Source organism: Leopardus geoffroyi, chromosome A3, assembly GCF_018350155.1.
Source record: "Leopardus geoffroyi isolate Oge1 chromosome A3, O.geoffroyi_Oge1_pat1.0, whole genome shotgun sequence".
NCBI classification, from domain to species: Eukaryota; Metazoa; Chordata; class Mammalia; order Carnivora; family Felidae; genus Leopardus; species Leopardus geoffroyi.
In genome coordinates, this window is record NC_059336.1 from 21,857,287 (window position 1) to 21,875,767 (window position 18,481).

At 41.1% G+C, this 18,481-nt stretch overlaps 1 protein-coding gene across 1 annotated transcript in view; it reads right to left on the reverse strand.

The window, feature by feature from the left end:
• CTNNBL1 (catenin beta like 1) overlaps positions 1-18,481 on the reverse strand; it is a 162,407-nt gene that overhangs the window by 76,473 nt on the left and 67,453 nt on the right. The window contains exons 8-10 of the mRNA XM_045444640.1: positions 11,133-11,205; positions 10,836-10,894; positions 9,195-9,343 (exon numbers count right to left, since the gene is read on the reverse strand). Coding sequence (XP_045300596.1) covers positions 9,195-9,343; positions 10,836-10,894; positions 11,133-11,205 — 281 coding nt within the window. The remainder of the gene's footprint in view (positions 1-9,194; positions 9,344-10,835; positions 10,895-11,132; positions 11,206-18,481) is intronic.

Here is an 18,481-nt window from a genome sequence, read left to right on the forward strand (position 1 = left end):
GCTCAGTCAGTTAAGCGTCTGACTCTCAACTTTGGCTCAGGTCACGATCTCACAGTTGTGAGATCAAACCCTGCCTCAGGCTCCGCGCTAAGCATGGAGCCTGCTTAAGATTCTCTCTCCCTCTCCCTCTGCCTCCTTCCCCATTCATGCTCATGTGTGCAAACTCTCTCTCTCTCTCAAAAAAAAAAAAAAAAATATATATATATATATATAAAGTGTATACAACAAGGCATAAAGCAGCAATTAGAGGAAATTTTATAGCATCATATGTTAAAACATAAGATCTCAAATAAATGATCTCAAATTCCCACCCTGAGAAATCAGAAAAAGAATCGCAAATTAAGCCACAAGTAATCAGAAGCAAAAAAAAAAAAAATTGATCAGATCAGAAATCACTGACATAGAATTGAAAAAAAAAGCACAAAAAACCAGAGATAAATCAGTCAGAAAAACTTGATTCTCTAACAAGATCAACAAAATTGATAGCCAGACTGATTAGGGAAAAAAGGAGGCCTCAATGGCTAACACTGGGAATAAGGGAGGGCACATCATTACGGATTCTATAGATTTAAAAGGATAATAAGGGAATATTCATGAACAACTTAATGCCCATAAGTTTGGCCACCAAGATAAAATGAATCCTTGAAAGCCACCGACTACCTAAGTTTACTCAAATAGAAAAAAATAAAAATCACTGGAACAAATTTAAAAGTTATATTTCATCAAAATTTAAAACTTTTCAAAAGACTACTTTATGAAAATGAAAAGACAAGTTATGGGCTGGAATAAAATATTTGTAAAACATATATCTGACAGGGGCACCTGGGTGGCTCACAGTCAGTTAAGCGTCTGACTCTTGATCTTGGCTCAAGTCATGATCTCACGATTTGTGGGATCGAGCCCCACATCAAGCTCTGCACTGACAGTGTGGAGCCTGCTTGGGATTCTCTCTCTCCTTCTCTCTCTACCCCTCCCCTGCTCACACGGTCTCTCTCTCTCAAAATAAATAAGCATTGAAAAAAATTATTATTTAAAAAAAAATTTTTTTTTTCAACGTTTATTTATTTTTGGGACAGAGAGAGACAGAGCATGAACGGGGGAGGGGCAGAGAGAGAGGGAGACACAGAATCGGAAACAGGCTCCAGGCTCTGAGCCATCAGCCCAGAGCCTGACGCGGGGCTCGAACTCACGGACCGCGAGATCGTGACCTGGCTGAAGTCGGACGCTTAACCGACTGTGCCACCCAGGCGCCCCGAAAAAAATTATTTTTAAAACATGTATCTGACAAAAGATTGTATCTATGATATATAAAGGATTGTTATAATTCAATAATAAGACAAATAATCCCTCTCCCCCCAACCAAAATGAACACGAGATTGAACAGACACCACCAAAGAAGACATATGGATGGCAAATAAATACATGAAAAGTCACCCAATATCATCAGCCACAAGGGAAATGCCAATTTTTTTTACAAGTTTATTTTTTGAGAGAAAGAGACAGAGAACACGGGCACAAGCAGGGGAGGGGCAGAGAGCGAGGGAGACAGAGTGGATCCAAAGCAGGCTCTGTGCCGACAGCAGAGAGCCCCATGTGGGGCTCTAATTCATGGACTGTGAGATCATGACCAGAGCTGAAGTCAGTCGCTTAACCAACTGATCCACCCAGGCGCCCTGGGAAATGCAAATTAAAAGCACAAGACATCTATACACACCCACTAGAATGACTGACACAAAAAACAGTGACCATACCAAGTATTAGCGAGGGTGTGGAGCAAATGCCAGTCTCATACACTGTTGGTGGGAATATAAAAACGGTACAGTATGACAATTTTGCAAACAGACTGACAGTGTCTTAAAAAGTTAACCATATACCTATTACATGCCCCAGACTCATAGGCATTTATCCAAGAGAAATTAAAAATACATGCACCCAAAGGTACGTACTTGAATATTCATACTTTTGTTTACAAGAGCAAAAAACTGGAAGCCCATATGTCCATCAACAAGTGAATAAACGATCTGGGATATATTTCTAAAATGGAATGCTACCCAGCAAAGAAAAAGAACTAATGATACACATGGAATGAATCTCAAAATAATTATAGTTGGTTAAATACGCCAGACCAAAAAGAAGAGCACATACTGTATGGCTCCATTTGCATAAAGTTCTAGAAAATGCAAACTAACCTATAATGGTCAGAAAGCAAATCAATGGTTGCCTGGAGACGTGAGGTGGAGGGAGAGGAGTTATAGATTACCAAGGGGTAGGAGGAAACATTTGGGTATGATAAATATGCTTATTGCCATGCTTGTGGTGATGGTATGATAGGTCTACACATACTGCAAAACTCATCAAATTGTATACTTTAAATCTGTGCAATTTACACTGGAATGATAAATAGCTATGAAGTCTGAAGGAAGGGCTCAGACAAGTCCTCCACCATTTCGTGCCAAGTAAACTTGCTTCAGTTTAATCTGCCTTCTCAGCCACAGCACTTTCCATTTATGAAGAGGTAACGCCAGCCTGGAGGGCTGTTGGAAGGATTACTTTGTGCTCTGAAGCATTTTTCTGGTTCCCAGAGAACAGGTGCAAACACTATTCTTCGTCAAAGAAAGAATGGTAATATTCAGTGTGCGGAGAAAGGGAATGCTTGCTTGTTGGACAAACAACAAGCAAGGTGTGTGTGTGCAGCTTGGAGCACAAACCCTATACAGCCCCATTAGGAAGCACAGCTGATTTCTAAAACATTTGCATTAGTGTTTTGCTTTTGCAGTTGAATCCAAGAGACTGGAAGTCCGAAGAAAAGGCTCTCGTTCTCCAAAAACAACAACAAAAACCTGTAAAGGACCACGAGGATAAAAATGCAATCAAGTTTGGCCCTTCACAGTTTCATGAAGAACAAAACCAATACGGAACAAGCCAAAAAGCAAGGGAATAAAATTTCGAGGTTTAAGAGTTCCCCAGTCTGGCCTATCTACCTTTATGCTCTGGTACGAGCCCACGGTCCAGAACCGGGCCTGCAAATGCTCACTCTGCAGATGATATACCGTTGTCATTTTATTTATGTTCTTTGTCAGAGACAATTTTCTTTAGATTAAGGAAAATCTTACTGAAAAGCCTCAGAGGAAAAAAAATTGGTGGTTCCTAAAGAGATGTGTCTATGTACCCTTCTCTTTCTTTCTTCTTTCTCTCTCTTTTTTTTTTTTTTTTGTCTATACAGTTAATAACCAAGATGGGTTCACTGTGTTTCTGCTACACAACCCCAAGCTGCATTTGTACACATCCCTTGGGATCTCAGTGGTCTCTTCTCTTTCTAACTGGAACAGGGTTTTACAACAGAAGTAATAAGCTTCATGTCAACATTTTCAAGGAAACTGACAATGTAATTCTTCTGTCTCCCACTGGCTTTGTTGTTTCTTAAAGAACACTGAACCACTGAAACAAGGACATACTGTTAAAAAGTGCTCTGCAGTGGCAAGAAGCAAATGATCTGGAGTACAGTCTATAATTAAACCTGATATATTGAAATCCTCTATTTGCAGCAACCATCCTACCAAAGAGAGACAGCTGTAACCAAGAACTGGAAATGGCAAACCAGGGGGCAATGAGGGCATTTGTATAGCTCAATCCTCATGTCTGGATAAATTCTAAAAGGGCCAGCCCCCCATAAGTCAGTCATTTTTTTTTTTAAGTTTATTTATTTATTTATTTTGAAAGAGAGGCATCTAAGGAGGGGCGGGGGGGGGGGGGGGGGGGGGAGGGGTAGCGAATCCCAAGCAGGCTCCGCGCAATCTCATGAACTGTGATCATGACCTGAGCTGAAATCAAGAGTCGGACGCTTAAACGACAGAGCCACCCAGGTGCCCCAAAGTTAGTCTTATTTCTGTGAATTGGTCTCTCTGAATCCGATCATTCTGTTAAACTGCACAATAAATTGTGGCTTTCCTAAATTTTCTTTTTCTCTCAACTATACCTGACTACAAAAAATACCACTTGGCTTCATTATTCATATCTTAACTCTTCTGCTGCCAGCCAAAGACCATGCAAACATCCTCACTGTACTGTAATTCTTGCAATCAAAGCAAAAGAATGAGACCAAGTTGCTTGACCCACAACGAGCAGTATTTTCTCCATCAGGGGAGTACAGACCATATACACACAGTATATACTGCCCACGAGGTTCTGCGTCTTCCACCCTCACCCCACCTTTTCTCTTTCCTTATCAAAACATTATGACTAAATGAGAAATTCCTTTTGGGGGGGGGGTCCTATACTCTAGGATGGCTAGCTGCTGCTTTTTCCATGGCATGAGTTCATTTTTAAATACCACCTCAACAATCTTTTCTTTCCCAAAATGTCTTCATCTGTCCTTTGACAGAGAAAAAACAAAAAACAAAAAGCTTTTTTTTCCCCTCATTGATTCTCTCAAGCACTGTAAAGTCCAAACAGTCTTAACACAGGAGTGGAAAAAAAAGTTACCTGACAACTAAACTAACACCTGGGTGGGAAGGTAAGGCGGAGGACAAAGGCCTGTCTGGTAAGGGCAAAGAGGTAGGAGACCTCCTTACAGTCCTACAAACAAATGCCGAGAGACTGCAAATCTGCATGAAGGAATTCTCTGGACCTTGAGCAGAAAGGTTGTAAGAAATGAATGCCTAAACCATAACCCTGAAGTAACTAGGAGGCTGGTGGGAGAAGAGTGTTGAGAGGTTCAAGTGTCCCAAAGCGGGATAAAGTGAAGTGCGGACACTCGTGTGGGTTTCTGCTCTGCAGCATAGCATGAGCACAGGCCAAACAGGGCAGCGAGCCCGGGACTACAGCTGATGCCTGGCTTCTCCGGAGCCTTGAAGATGAGGTTCAGAACCACCCTGTGGCCTATGTTGTGTTCTTCGGGCATTAAAAAATCTGATGGAGAAAAACAGGGCCAAATATACGCAGGCAGAAGACTGAGCACTCAGCTATATGGCTTTTACGAAGTCACTCCTCATTCTTTGGTCTATGCATGGGGTTTGCTAGAAATTCTATAAACCAATGATTTTAAAAAGCAAAAATGTTTCTCAGATCTTTCTCATTCATTTAGGAAATATTTACTGGGCACCTAATGTGTATCTGTGGCTAGGCACTGGGGATACCAAGAAGGGGACGACCTAGTTTCTGTTCTCGAGAGTCCTACAGTACAGTCAGAGACCAGCAGATGCCTACCACAGGATGGTAAGTGCTCCCACAGAGGAAAGCACAGGATGCTAGAACCTAATCCTCAACATGTGAGAGTGGGTGGGTGGGTGGGTGGGTGGGTGTAAGGGCTGGGCTGGGGAAGTGACACGGGGGAGGGGATTCTTAAAGAAATTTAGTTTAATCATCAAGTGTTGAGGAGGATAGGGAGCAAGTGGAATTCTCACGCCTTGCTGCGGAGGGGATATAAAATGATACAATCACTTTGGAAAACAGCTTGGGAGTTTCTAATATTGAACTTACATTTCCAATATGACCTAGTCATTCCACTCCTTAGGTATTTACCCCAGAGAAATGAAAATATGTATTTCTCTAAAGACTTTTAAGCAGCTTTATTAACAAGAGCAAGACACTGGCAACAACCCAAATGTTCACCAACAGGTGAATAACAAAAACAACGGACACACTGGAATGCAGAAGTATAATGGAATATTACAAACACGAACAAGAACCAAACTACTGGCAGACGCAAAATGAACGAATCTCAAAAACAATCTGTTGAGTGACGTAGGCTAAACAAAACACATACTAAATAAATTCAAATTTAAAAACTGATACTTGATTCAGTCATTAGGAAGCATTTAAGTCTGTTTGGAGAAACTCAGGTATGGGAATCTACTTTTTCAACTGTATATTGTACGAAATCTAAACACACAGCAAGTACTTTATGAAAATTTAACACTGAACTGAGATGTAAATATGCACTAGGCTGCAAAGACCTAGGATGAAAAAAAGTAGGATGGTTCAATAATGTTTTTTTATCGATTACCTGTCGAAATGATTTTTAATACATTGGATTAAATAAAGTGTTATTAAAATTAATTTTCTTTCTTTCAACCTTTTTACCATGCTACTACAAAACACTAGCTTATATATCTTGCTTGCGTTCCATTTCTGTTGGACAGGGCCATTGTGTATCTTCATTGTGTTGAAAACAAAGATGCGTTCAGCTGTCAAAACTAAAACTGTACACTTAAAATGGGAGTGTTTTATTATAAGTCAATTATGCTTCAATAAAGTTAATAGATATTAAGTTGGGTAGTATATACCTTTGCATGTGTGTGTAATATGTGTGTGTGCATAAATGACTATCTTGCCGATGACCTTTCCTTATCAATAATCAGAAACGTAAAGAAAAAAATTCATAGACATGCAAACTATTAAGAGGAACGGTTAATTTAACACATTCAATGATACTATAGTTATTTAATGTCAGCCTCCCTTACTAGCGGTGGAGTTTCTTGAAGGCAAGAATCCTGTCTTGTTCCTCTCTGTGTAAGCCTAGCACTTAACGTAGTAAGTGAACACAGTACTTCGCCAGTGTTTTAACAGCTGCAGAATTGTCCCAGACACTTTACATATAGTTTAATTTCCAAAAAATCCCTGCAAATTTGGCATTGTTACTCCCATTTTTCAGATGAAAAACTGAGGGTCAGCGGTCAGAAAGGTTAGAAAAACTCACCGAGTAACCAAAACTAGTAAGTGAAAGAGCGATGTTCCAAACCCACATGTACCTCAACTTCAAAGCCCACTCTTCCATGCTGTCCCACACTCCCACCTTTCCAGGTGGACATTTCATGACTGCTGAATGCCTGAATCACAGTGAAGAGCAGTACTCAGGGGCAACGGAACCACAGAAATTTTCCTGAACTTCTAGTGTTACAACCTCCAAGTTTGAATGGGCTTCTCTCTCTAGACGCAGACCACCTTGGCAGCTCCTGCTAGAAGATCAGGATGAATCTAGTAGGGAAAAAAAAAATTCCCTCCCAATTAAACTTTCCATTTGGGAGTCTGAAGAAGAAAAATAACACAGAACAAAGAGCATGGGAAAGAGAAAAAAGGGGAATGCTGAATCTGCTAAAAAAAGCTAGTTAATGCAAAAGAATTAATCTAACAGTAACTTCAGCATTCAAAAATGAAAAGTTAGAAGATCCTACAGAGGTGCAGTTTCTAAGGCTTTGGGAGCACCTTCTTAATTAGGCTCCCAGAATCTCAGCATTCCGGTTTGAATAATCCATATTTCTGGTTATTTATTCAGCTCCCCACTGCTGCACATTACCAAGCCATATGCTACAGGAATACATCACTTCATATTTGCACTCAACCATCCAAAGACACTGGCAGTTCAGACCTTTAAGAAGCTTAGGGAAAAGTCCCTGTAGAGTACAGTTTTAAGGTTAGAAGGCCCAGGAAGCCAAATGCATCTTCTTTATATGCTATTTACTCGAGAGAAGGTGGGTCATTTCAACAAAAGGACAGGCAATTAGAAGGGTAAAGGAGATAAACAAACAAAAGACTCAAGAGAGTAAAGCTAGCAAAAATCAGCTGAACGCTGAAGGCCTCTGAACAATTCCAATGGCCCTCTCTGCACTTTAAAATAGATTTTTTAAAGCAATTCCACAAAGGAAGATTTCCAATCAATCCAAGGTCTGGTATGCACTGGACAAACGAAAAGGTCTACTGTGCCCCCACCCAGCCCTACACAGGCCTTTAAAGAGAAAATATTTTAGAAACATATCCCTTGATAATCTTAAATACAAAAATAGTTTTAAGCAAAAGATGGTCATTGTAGAATCTGTTACAATATCAAAAGAATGGAAATAGTCTCAATATCACCAAAAGAATACTAAGAAAGCTCTATCTCCTTAGAGTCCATGATGCAGTTGTTGCAAATTCTCACAAACATTATGTCACAGCACGGGAAATGCCATGTTAAGTTTAAAAAGAAACTTAGTACAGAAAATTACACATGTGACAGGACTAAAAAGCTGGCAAAAACAAGAAAATAATTACAAAGTGAAAAAAAGAGTGGAAGAAGTGAAACATCCAAAGTTGGGTTGTGTTTGGGTGACAGAGCTGTTTTAGCTTCTTGGAGGCAGGAATCCTGTCTTATTCATTTCTAAGTGCAGCACTTAACACGGTACCTTATCAGTGTTTTTTAACAGCGGTTCTGCAGGTCTATATTCTAAACTGTATTTAATAGATACGTATATCAAATCTATTAAAAAAAACTTTTTAAAGAAATGGTTTAACAGAGTTTTCAATTTACAGGAATACAAGTGTAAAGACCGCAGGCTCTAGGTCAATTTCATACAGTCATAATGAGTAGAGTCTTCTGGCCACACAAACATGCTCTAGTGGCTCTCAGTTTGAAAAACAGTCCCTTGACCACACACAACTCCCATTTCTGGTTACCCCCTACTCCTATTTCTCTACTCCTTTTCCTAGCCAGATTTCTCAAAAGTTATTGATACAAGCTACCTTCCATTTGCTTCCAACATTAGGATTCTGTGAAATATACTAGACATGATATTCACTTTAAATATTTTAAGGAATTAGAACATAAATAATAAGAAGATATATAAGGAAAGTACTGTAAAGTTCTAGAACTGTCCTGCACGTTTTCATTTCCCATGCTAGCCACATAGCACATGTGCACCTCATTGAAAATGATATTAATGAAAACTTTGTATAAATAAAAAATCTGGTATTCTTCTGTCAACCACAAAAATACAAACATACAGCATAGACAGGTCTATGTGGGATATAAAGAAAACTAGGCTAAGTTTAGAAATTAACATAGGGTATGTTTAGAAGGTCATAACTAGGCTTCCCAAAACCAACACAGTAAGAGAAGGAACCAAAAGTTACTTCCCTTCAATGGAGTGGTCATATTACCAACTGACATAACAATGGGCACAAACAGAACAAAACGTACTTTCTATTTTCTACTCATTCTAACTTGAGAGAAGACCACACACATGCACGCAGGCGCACGCGCGCGCGCACACACACACACACACACACACACACACACACACACACCCCTGAAGGCCTTACTGTTTTACATTATCTAGGAAACTCAATGGACTAAAAGACCATAGGTACGGGATCTGGAATTCAGACAACAGTGAGGAGCTGGACAAAAAAGACAGAGTGCTAGGAGGTAAGAAACGTACCTGAGCATGAGATTCATCAGCTGAAGACCCTCGCCCTTCAGGAAGCGCTCACGATTGGAACTGAGCATTAGGCAGGAACAGAGTGAATCAAACAGATTCTCCATCATCTCCTGCTCCTCGGCTGTGCTAGGATTGTGCCTTTTAAACACCTGTCAAGCAAAGACATCAGAAAGCACAGAGCCGTAAGAGAATGTCCTTTCATCAGCCAGCGCTTGACAACTTCCAAAGCCTGCCTGTCACGATAACCCCAACAACCGAGGAAACACAAGCTCGCCATACAAAATTCGCATCAGTTTCCATTTTAGAGAAACTGAACTTTCTGATTCACAGGTATTAAACAGCTACCAGTTCACACAAAAAAACAAAACACTCAACTGACCACTGGGTCCATGAGTGATTGACAGTTCCAAGGAGCCAGATTAAACACACACACACACACACACACACACACACACACACACACACACAAAACAAAACACAACAACAAAACCCTTTTACTGTGAAATAGAACACAGGTGTAAAAAAATTCCATAAAAGACACGTATAGCTGAAACCACCATACAGGTCAAGAAACCACTTTGCCAGCTACCTCCAAAGCCCTCCCACAACCCACCCACAGCCCATTGCACACCTAAAAGAAACTACAATCCAGAATGACCACAGCCTTAGGAAGAGTTTCCTCACCATCGGGGCTATTGAACTACCTTCACACAGCAGTTGTGGCTCTAAGTCATGGGAACAGCTTAAAGCAGAAGTCCTGTCTCTGCCAGAGATATATGGCATGTTAGGAGGAAAGCCTTTTTAACAGTATATGCATACCCATAGAGCCTACTACAAAATGAACAACAATCTTGCAGGAACAGGACGAAGCACCTTCCCAGAAAACTGGAAACAGATTCGCATTTCAAAGCTCTACTTTTTTGGGGCGGAGGCCAAGCCACTCCGGCTGCTGGCACCACGACGGCAGCTGTATGCAAACTGACAGCTCAGACACTCCCAACACTCAAGATTTTATCCAAATGATCTATTTTCAGTCCTGGTTTTGGAATAGCACGGATGAGATTTGTTAGAAGACATCTTCACAGTATTTCCAGAATGCCGGCAGAACAACAACATTTCAACCAGATTTACATTTCTTACAAGGAGAAAATGGCATTTTCTAATGTCTTATTCCAGCTTCTGGTACCACGTCCCTCCCTGTCCTCCTCTGTGACCTCTGTCCCACTGCACTGGAACTTGTACTCCTTGAGCTTATCTGTATTCTAAATGGATAGAATGCATTTTACTGGCAGATGGAAAGGAAAGGAAGTAAATAATCTTGGGCGTGGGTCAACTCAAAATAATTCGGTATTCTTGGCCCAAGAACACACACTTAAGCAGGAAGCACACTTGTTTTGGATTGACAAACACCAGAAGACGGGGGAAATCCACAGCAGATACACAGCGATATCTGGTCATAAAGAGCAAATGACCAAGAAAAGGAGGCAGACCACGTAGCTCCGATGTAACCTCAAACTCGCCAACATACTCCATATGGCTTGCATCACATGGCTTCTTTCTTCCCACAATTTCCAGCTCCACCTCCCATTTAAAGCAGGCCATGTATCTTCATGGCAGACAGGAAGCATAAGAATTACTCACGGATAACTGCTGAAGAAGCACATCGATTCCATCCAGCTCCCCAAGCAATTCCCTGTTTTCTAAAAGGGGAAAAAAAATAGAAGGAGAAAAAAAATGAAGCTAACTGTCAGATTTTACAGCCGTCTAACACTGATACATCAGCAAACAAAATCAATACAGCTTGACAGAGTACAAAAGCTGCACAGAGCGCGAGAGGGAGAGCAAGGGGATGCCAAAGGCAAGAGAGCTTGCTGTCATGATCTGAAACAAGCCTGGCTCCTATCCTAACAGAATATCAATACCGAGAGGGAGCCTCACCATCATTGTCCTGGAGCAGTATGGCCAGCACTTCACTACAGTATAGTTTGTTGGCATCGAAAGGCATCTTTGCCTGTGGGGACATAGGAGAAATGAGAAAAAAACGTTAAGGGGCCTTGCTCCCCTCCCCTAGTTCACAAGAACTAGGATCTAAGTTCAGGAGAAGTAGAACTTAAAAAGCCAAAAGGCAGGTTAAAGGTAAAAAAAAAAAAAAAAAAAAAAAGAAAAGTGTGCCTCTGTTCTCAAGGGATCAGACTCAAATACTACATAGTACAACCATAAATGGCAGATGTACACAATGGCTCTCTCACTGCTAATGCTCAGGTATGAAAGTCACCTCCTCAGTGAAGCCTTCCCAGATTCCCCACTGTGAGTCCAGAGACGACTGTCCAGCACATAGTATATACTCAACTGTGAACTAGATGAATGATTGAAAGTTTGTAATCCTTAAGACTAAAATCCATTATGAAGCTTTGTTCACATATTACAATCATAAAATCAGGCTATCAATTAGCCGACGGATGATCAGAGAAGGTGAAAAGAAAGCAAGTTCTTGTTTAGATTAGTTGAATGCATTTATAACAAAGTAGTTCCTTTTGGATTTTTTTTAATGCTTAAAATTTAATTTGAAATCATAAACCTATCTGCTCGTGTGCCATAATCTGCCTACTATTTAAAAAGGAAACCACATTAAAAATGCAGAAATGTGTTAATATTTTAACACCCAAATTACTACCCACAATTCCTTCCCCGCTGCACGGTCTGGTACTTGGTGTTTCAGAGGGGACATATCTACTATCTTTTACAGCTGTCCACCGCGTTGCTTCGGTAGCGAGACTCAAATATCTCACCATTAACAAGGCACCGTTGCATAAAGGTGCACAGAGAAGGGCAAACCTCATCGATGTGTTTTTATTTACCGTACCCTTGATCCTTAAAATGCAGGCACGCAGACAACAATTGTTAATCAGCAGCAGCCTTGCTACCTATCCAGGTTGTTGAAATGACAAATAATTTCTGTACCTGGAAAGGACAGGGAAGTGTTCGTCTTGGAGCTAACACTTCCATCACCTTAGTGCTATTCGCAGTGCTGTTTGGACATTGATTTTGTACTTAGGAAGGAAGAGTGGCCCCTAATGAAGCAACACCCAGCAACTTTTCAGTTTTCTATGCACGTCTTCCTTGTCAGGCCTTAGTGCACCCCACAGGGTTTCAGGAAGCTGACCATCCTAGGTTAAAAGATCTGTAAATGCAAAGTCTTACGTGTACTGACTGCAAGGTATGCTCCCTGGGCAAGCTTGAGGCCTTCTTTCAAGAAATTCAGTATAACAACCAGAGTTTAAATGCAATCTGAGGTGTGTTTCACTTTAAGGAAAGCAGTTTTATAAAGACCAAAACACAAAAGTGAAAGGCCGAGGGTGAGCATCTCTATCAGAATCAAGGACTTGCGAATCAAATTACTTACTCGAATTATTTAAATTACAAGTGTTGGTATTTTAAATGATTTAAAGCCACACTAACTTTGTTATATGCAGCTTTTCAAGGGCCAGTGTTCTTGTTTGAAACTAGACACACTTAACTAAAAAAAGCCAAAAGACACGAGGCCACTAGAATCATACTTAGCCTTTCTGCGGTTTCAAGGCCTCTTGTCCTTTATGTGATTTTATAAATCCTGTCTCCAAGATAAGGGGGAGGTTTTCTCTCTTTTTTTTTTCCAATGAATATTTATTGGGCATCTGCTAAACACAAGACAAAGAACTGAACATGAAAGCACACAGGTGAATTAGATGTGAACCTTGTCCACTGTTACGGCATTTAAAGATACTACGCTGAATTAAAATTAATTATATTAAGTAATACAGTCACGTTAAAAAAAAAAAAAGAAGAACAACATGAATCTAGGATCGGTGCACCTCAGTTTGACTCATGAGCACGTACTACCTATGCGACAAAGTCTGCAGTTCCCAAACTGTGTGCCGAGGTACCTGGGGTGTCAAACTGAATTCACAGGGGCACCGCAGGATTCTTTAAAATTTCCAAAGAAAGCACGGTGACAGGTGACATCTGTTGAACACCAAATTAACTACTAGCTCCAGGTACACTCTTTTGATGACCTCCTATCTTTGTGAAGCTGGGTTTTGGTGGTTGCTGTAATAAAAGAACTGTGTGAAAATCAATGTGCAACAGGAATGAGGGTGGTGGTGTTCAACTGAATTCCAAGGTTTTAGAAGTTGTGCGGTTACTCAGAAGGTACACACGCTTATTAGTAAGTGTGGCATTTAAGTCTAAAATAAAAATATTTTTCTTTTTTTTAAGCGTTTATTTATTTATTTAGAGAGAGTGAAAAACAGAACACACGCTAGAGTGTCAAGCAGGGGAGGGGTGGGGAGAGAGAGAGAGAGAGAGAGAGAGAGAGAGAGAGAGAGAAGGCCAAGCAGCCTCCACGCTGCCAGTGCAGAGCCCGACAGGGGACTCGAACCCATGAACTATGAGATCAGGCCCTTAGCCAAAGCCAACAGTCAGACACTTAACTGACTGAGCCACCCAGGCGCCCCAAAATATTTTTTCTTTTAATTCCTGTGCATGGCTACTAATTTGTTATGACATAAATACATATTTGGACCTAACTACTTAATCAACAGGATTGTTAGGTCCTTTTTGGTATAGGGGCACTGTAACAACGAAATTCCTAAGACATTAAGGGCATCATGAGCTGAGAGGGGCACCTATGATCCAAGAAAAATCTCTCGGTCTCAAGTTTCCTTACCTGTAAAAAATAAATAATAAATAAGGTAACATCCTCTCAGGAGAATTACTATGAGAATTAAATGGGGTAATATGGAAGTACCTAACATACAGTAGGTACTAGAAGCTTTTCTTTGACTGGAATCAGAAATATCCAGGTTAGAATCTCAGCTCTAATGGTTACCAGCTATGGGATCTTGGCCAAATTACTCTGCCTTTCTTACCTGATTTCTCTTAAGTTAAGTGAAAATAAGTAATAATCTCCTCATGGGGTGGTTGGATTATATTAACCAGTATATACATCACAGGCACCAAACAGCTGTGTTCCCCTCTACTGAGAATTCCTAATCCCCCTCAGGAAATCTCTAGCTTTTGCTGGGACACTTCAAGGAGTTTCCGATTTGCCCAAAGTACAGTTTTAAAAATCAAAATCATAATTTCATCACTTTTTTCTGTTAAAATATAGGCCCTTTCAAAAACTGGCATGAAGAAGGAATCTAATCAGAAAGTCAAAATGATCAGGTCCCATGACTCCCCAACACTGAGCCCTAAAATGCTTCAGAGTCTGAAAGGGGTACCAGCTGGGAAGTAACCTGGCAAGAGGGGGGGGCTTTGGAGATATCCAGGCCCAATATCACAGGTTCTGCCACGTACTTCCCACGGTGTCTGGGCAATCACCTCCCCTCTGTGCAATGCCTTTTGCATCTGTAACTGGGGACAGCAGCACCACTTGGAAGGCTGTTTGTGAGGATGAGAAATGACATCTATGAGGGGCACCTGGGTGCCTCAGTCGGTTAAGCCTCCGACTTTGGCTCCGGTCATGATCTCACGGTTCATGAGTTCGAGCCCCACATCAGGCTCTGTGCTGACAGCTCGGAGCCTGCAGCCTGCTTCGGGTTCTGCGTCTCCCTCTCTCTCTGCCCCTCCCCCGCTTGTGTTCTGTCTCTCTCAAAAATGAACAAACATCAAAAAATTTTTTAAAATAAAATAAAATAAAATAAAATAAAAGATGTATGTGAAGCATCTAGAACAATGCTTTCCACCTAGTGAACAGCCTACAAATGGCATTCCCATTGGGAAAACTTCATGGTGATGAGGATGACAACCAAGTATTTTAATCTTGTGGAAAAGAAATAAAGGAAAGTGTGGGAAACCGTGGGCCAGGTGGGAAGGAGGGAATTTAACTCATCTTCCATGTCTGGCCAAAGTCAAAAATCACCAAGGAAGTTTCATTTCTATTTAAATCTCAGCCAGAGATGATGGCCTCCAAGTTTACAAAATATCAAACTGCCAAATTACAAGGACATTCAGTCAAAATCAGGAGAAAGGAGAGGTTCATTTAGTGGGTATAGTCTTTTGGAGTTTGCAAAGTTAGCCAAAGGGACTTGAAGCTTCTGGACTCTGCTATCCAGGAGCCTGGTGATCCTAAATCTTTTAGCTGTCAGAGTAATTACAGAGTCAAGCATAGGTTTGGACTCAGCATGTACTAGCTTTGAATAAAATTAAACTTCACCTTTTTGCGAGCTGCTGCTTTTCTGGAAAGTACAAAACAATTATGCTACCACCCGCAGCCAGAAGTTGCAGGTTACTTCCACGGCTCACCTCTGGTACCTGGTACCTGGCACCTGGCACACGGGGCAGGTTCAGACACATCTACAGCCCCGTGCAACTGTTAAAGCAGACTGTGCCCTGTAAAATCCCAACTCCTGGTCACAGGAGGCTAAGAACTTCCCATCAACCAGTTGTGCATGTAGTATAATGCAGCCGATTCTCAATTCATTAGCTCATACACTGAATGTTGCAACTATTTCTGAAACACTGATTTAACCGGGAAACCAAAGAGAATCTTAATTTTGCTTCTTTAGAAAAGAAAAAAAATAAAACTTTGGGTTTTGGTGTTATTTTCAAGAGTACACAATATCCTAATGAATCTGTATTCCCCACAAAAATGAACTGTAAAGCAATCTCTCTCACTCCTGTTATCTGCTCACCTGCTAAACCATTTAATGCAGTCATCTGCAATGGGTTTCATCCTCATTAGCACAAATTAGTGACATTTCATTCAGTGAAGAAATCTATGAGTATCTCTATATACTGCTAGGCTACCCGTACAAAAAGCAGACCCACCAAGGTGCCACTCACTGAAGAATTACTCAAAGACTACTGAATCAATATGGGATGATCAGTTAAACAGCAGGATTTAACAAGCAGTGTAAATATAAGTATTCCAGGAGGGTGGTTCTCAGATGTTGGCATTCATTCAGATCACCTGGAGGGCTTGTTAAAACAGATGGCCAATCCACCCCAAGATGGGCGGATTCAGGGAGTCAAGGGGTAGGTTCAAGAATCTGCATTTCTAACAAGTTGCCAGGTGATTCTGACATTCCTGGTCCTGGCTGCGAACGACACCTTGAGAACAACCGGGTGGAGTCGCAAATATGATGGAGACACAACACAGTCCTTGCTTTTAGAGTTGAAGGCTATTTAAAGAAAGACAGTGAGCACATACAATATGAAAGTCTGCCAGGTGCTGAAAAAAAGATGCTTCATGAGGAGAAATGTCATAGTTATAGGCACATGTTAGAACACAGATCTGCTAACTCTCGTAAGAGAACCAGCATAGAAAAAGTAAAACGGTTGATATTCAGAAAAGAAAGAGCATGGGATGGGCTGGGGGCAAAGTAGTGCCATGTAAAGGGTGCGTGGAGAAAGTCAGGACTCACGGGTTTAATTCCAGCTCTATCTCTAACTAGCTGTATGAAGATGGGCAAGACACTTAATCTCTATATAAGGCTCAACTCTTTTTTTTTAATCTGCAATAGAAGTTATAAATTTCCTTTCAGTCCTAAAAATGATGGCAGCTACATGGAAGAGTAGGGATTTAAAGTGGTTAATGAAGGCTGTGTATAACTGAGAAGTATATAAGGGAAGACAGAAGTCATTCCTCGTGGAGGGAGGAGCATGATCAAAGACAGATACAGAGGTCAAAATAATTCTGACCTTTGCAGAGCAGGGGCACGGTAAAAAAAAGATGTCTGTCTGAAAGGTAATAAGGCCAACAATTTAAAAACTGAGAAATGAGGGGCGCCGGGGTGGCTCAGTTGGTTAAGCGTCCGACCTCGGCTCAGGTCATGATCTCAGGGTCCGTGAGTTCAAGCCCCGCGTCGGGCTCTGTGCTGACAGCTCAGAGCCTGGAGCCCGGTTCAGATTCTGTGTCTCCCTCTCTCTCTGCCCCTCCCCTGTTCATGCTCTGTCTCTCTCTGTCTCAAAAATAAATAAACATTAAAAAAAAAAAAATTAAAAAAAAACTGAGAAATGAAAAAGTCAGACTAGGCCAGGCATAAGGGGCATTTTCTTTTCTTTTAATTTTTTTTAATGTTTATTTATTTTTGAGAGAGAGCAAGAGAGTGAGCAGGGGAGGGGCAGAGAGAGAGGGAGACAGAGAATCCCACGCACTGACAGTGGAGAGCCTGATGCAGGGCTCAAACTCACGAACTGCGAGATCATGACCTGAGCTGAAATCAAAAGTTGGACGCTTAACAGACTGAGCCAACCAGGGGCCATAGGGGCCTTTGTAAGTAGGTAGAGAAGGTGCGATCTGATGTAAAGGGCATCAGGACTGTGTAGAGGGAGATTCTTGATAGGGAATAGCACATTGAAAATGGAGTTTTAAATCAGTCCAGGAGTAGTGCAGAATAAAAACAGGTAATGAAAATGTTCACATCTCCAGAGAGCAGAGGGTATTAGTGAGGGTTGTCCATTAGAATCACAGGTGGAACTTCCCTCAAACAGAGACAGAGAAGACAGAGACTGAGACAATGAGTCTAGAAATGTCTAATTTTTTAGAGTTCCACTGGTGAAAATCAGGCTCTAGGTCTGGCATTCAGATTCAATATGTTTACGATGGTGAAAATTTTAACGAGCACTCTCCCAGATTATGAGGAAAAAGAGCAAGGCATTGTTTTTATAAAAATATGCCTTCTTGCTGGCCTCACCCTTAAGCAAGATTCTCTCTTATTAATGTTCTGGGAAACACAGAATTTTTCTAAGGGCACTTGCTTACTAATAAAATAACCAAATAGCATTTTAATGTTTAGATACCCTGAAACCTTGAAAAACTGTTTTAGAGACAGCAACATGGCTATTTATGCCCCGAGGATTACAAAAACACTATGCCTAAAAGGAAACAGTCAATAGCTTACTAGACTATCAAATGGGACTCTCTATTACTCTCATAAGGAAAATGGAATCCAAGCCAAACCCCCAAAGGTCTCAATTCTCCTTCCTGTTACCAATTCAAAAAAAGACTGGCAAGTTTCAACGCTTTTCGAAGGGCAGAGGAGGCCTGACATTCTGGTTTAAGGAAGGATCCCTGAAGCAGTACCAAGTCTCAAGGAACTGAAAAAAAACTAGTCTTGACCTCGGAGACAAAAGCTATTGGATTATTCTGTAATCCAAAAGTTTGGAGCTCTCACCTACGGCCACCCTATCAACAACTCCAGTCCTTGCCATCTATCCCATCTCCTCGACTCTGTTCCTCCCCTCCACTCCTCACTCCCAAGATGTATGAAGGCTTTGGAGAATAAAAATGTGTTGAATGTTGA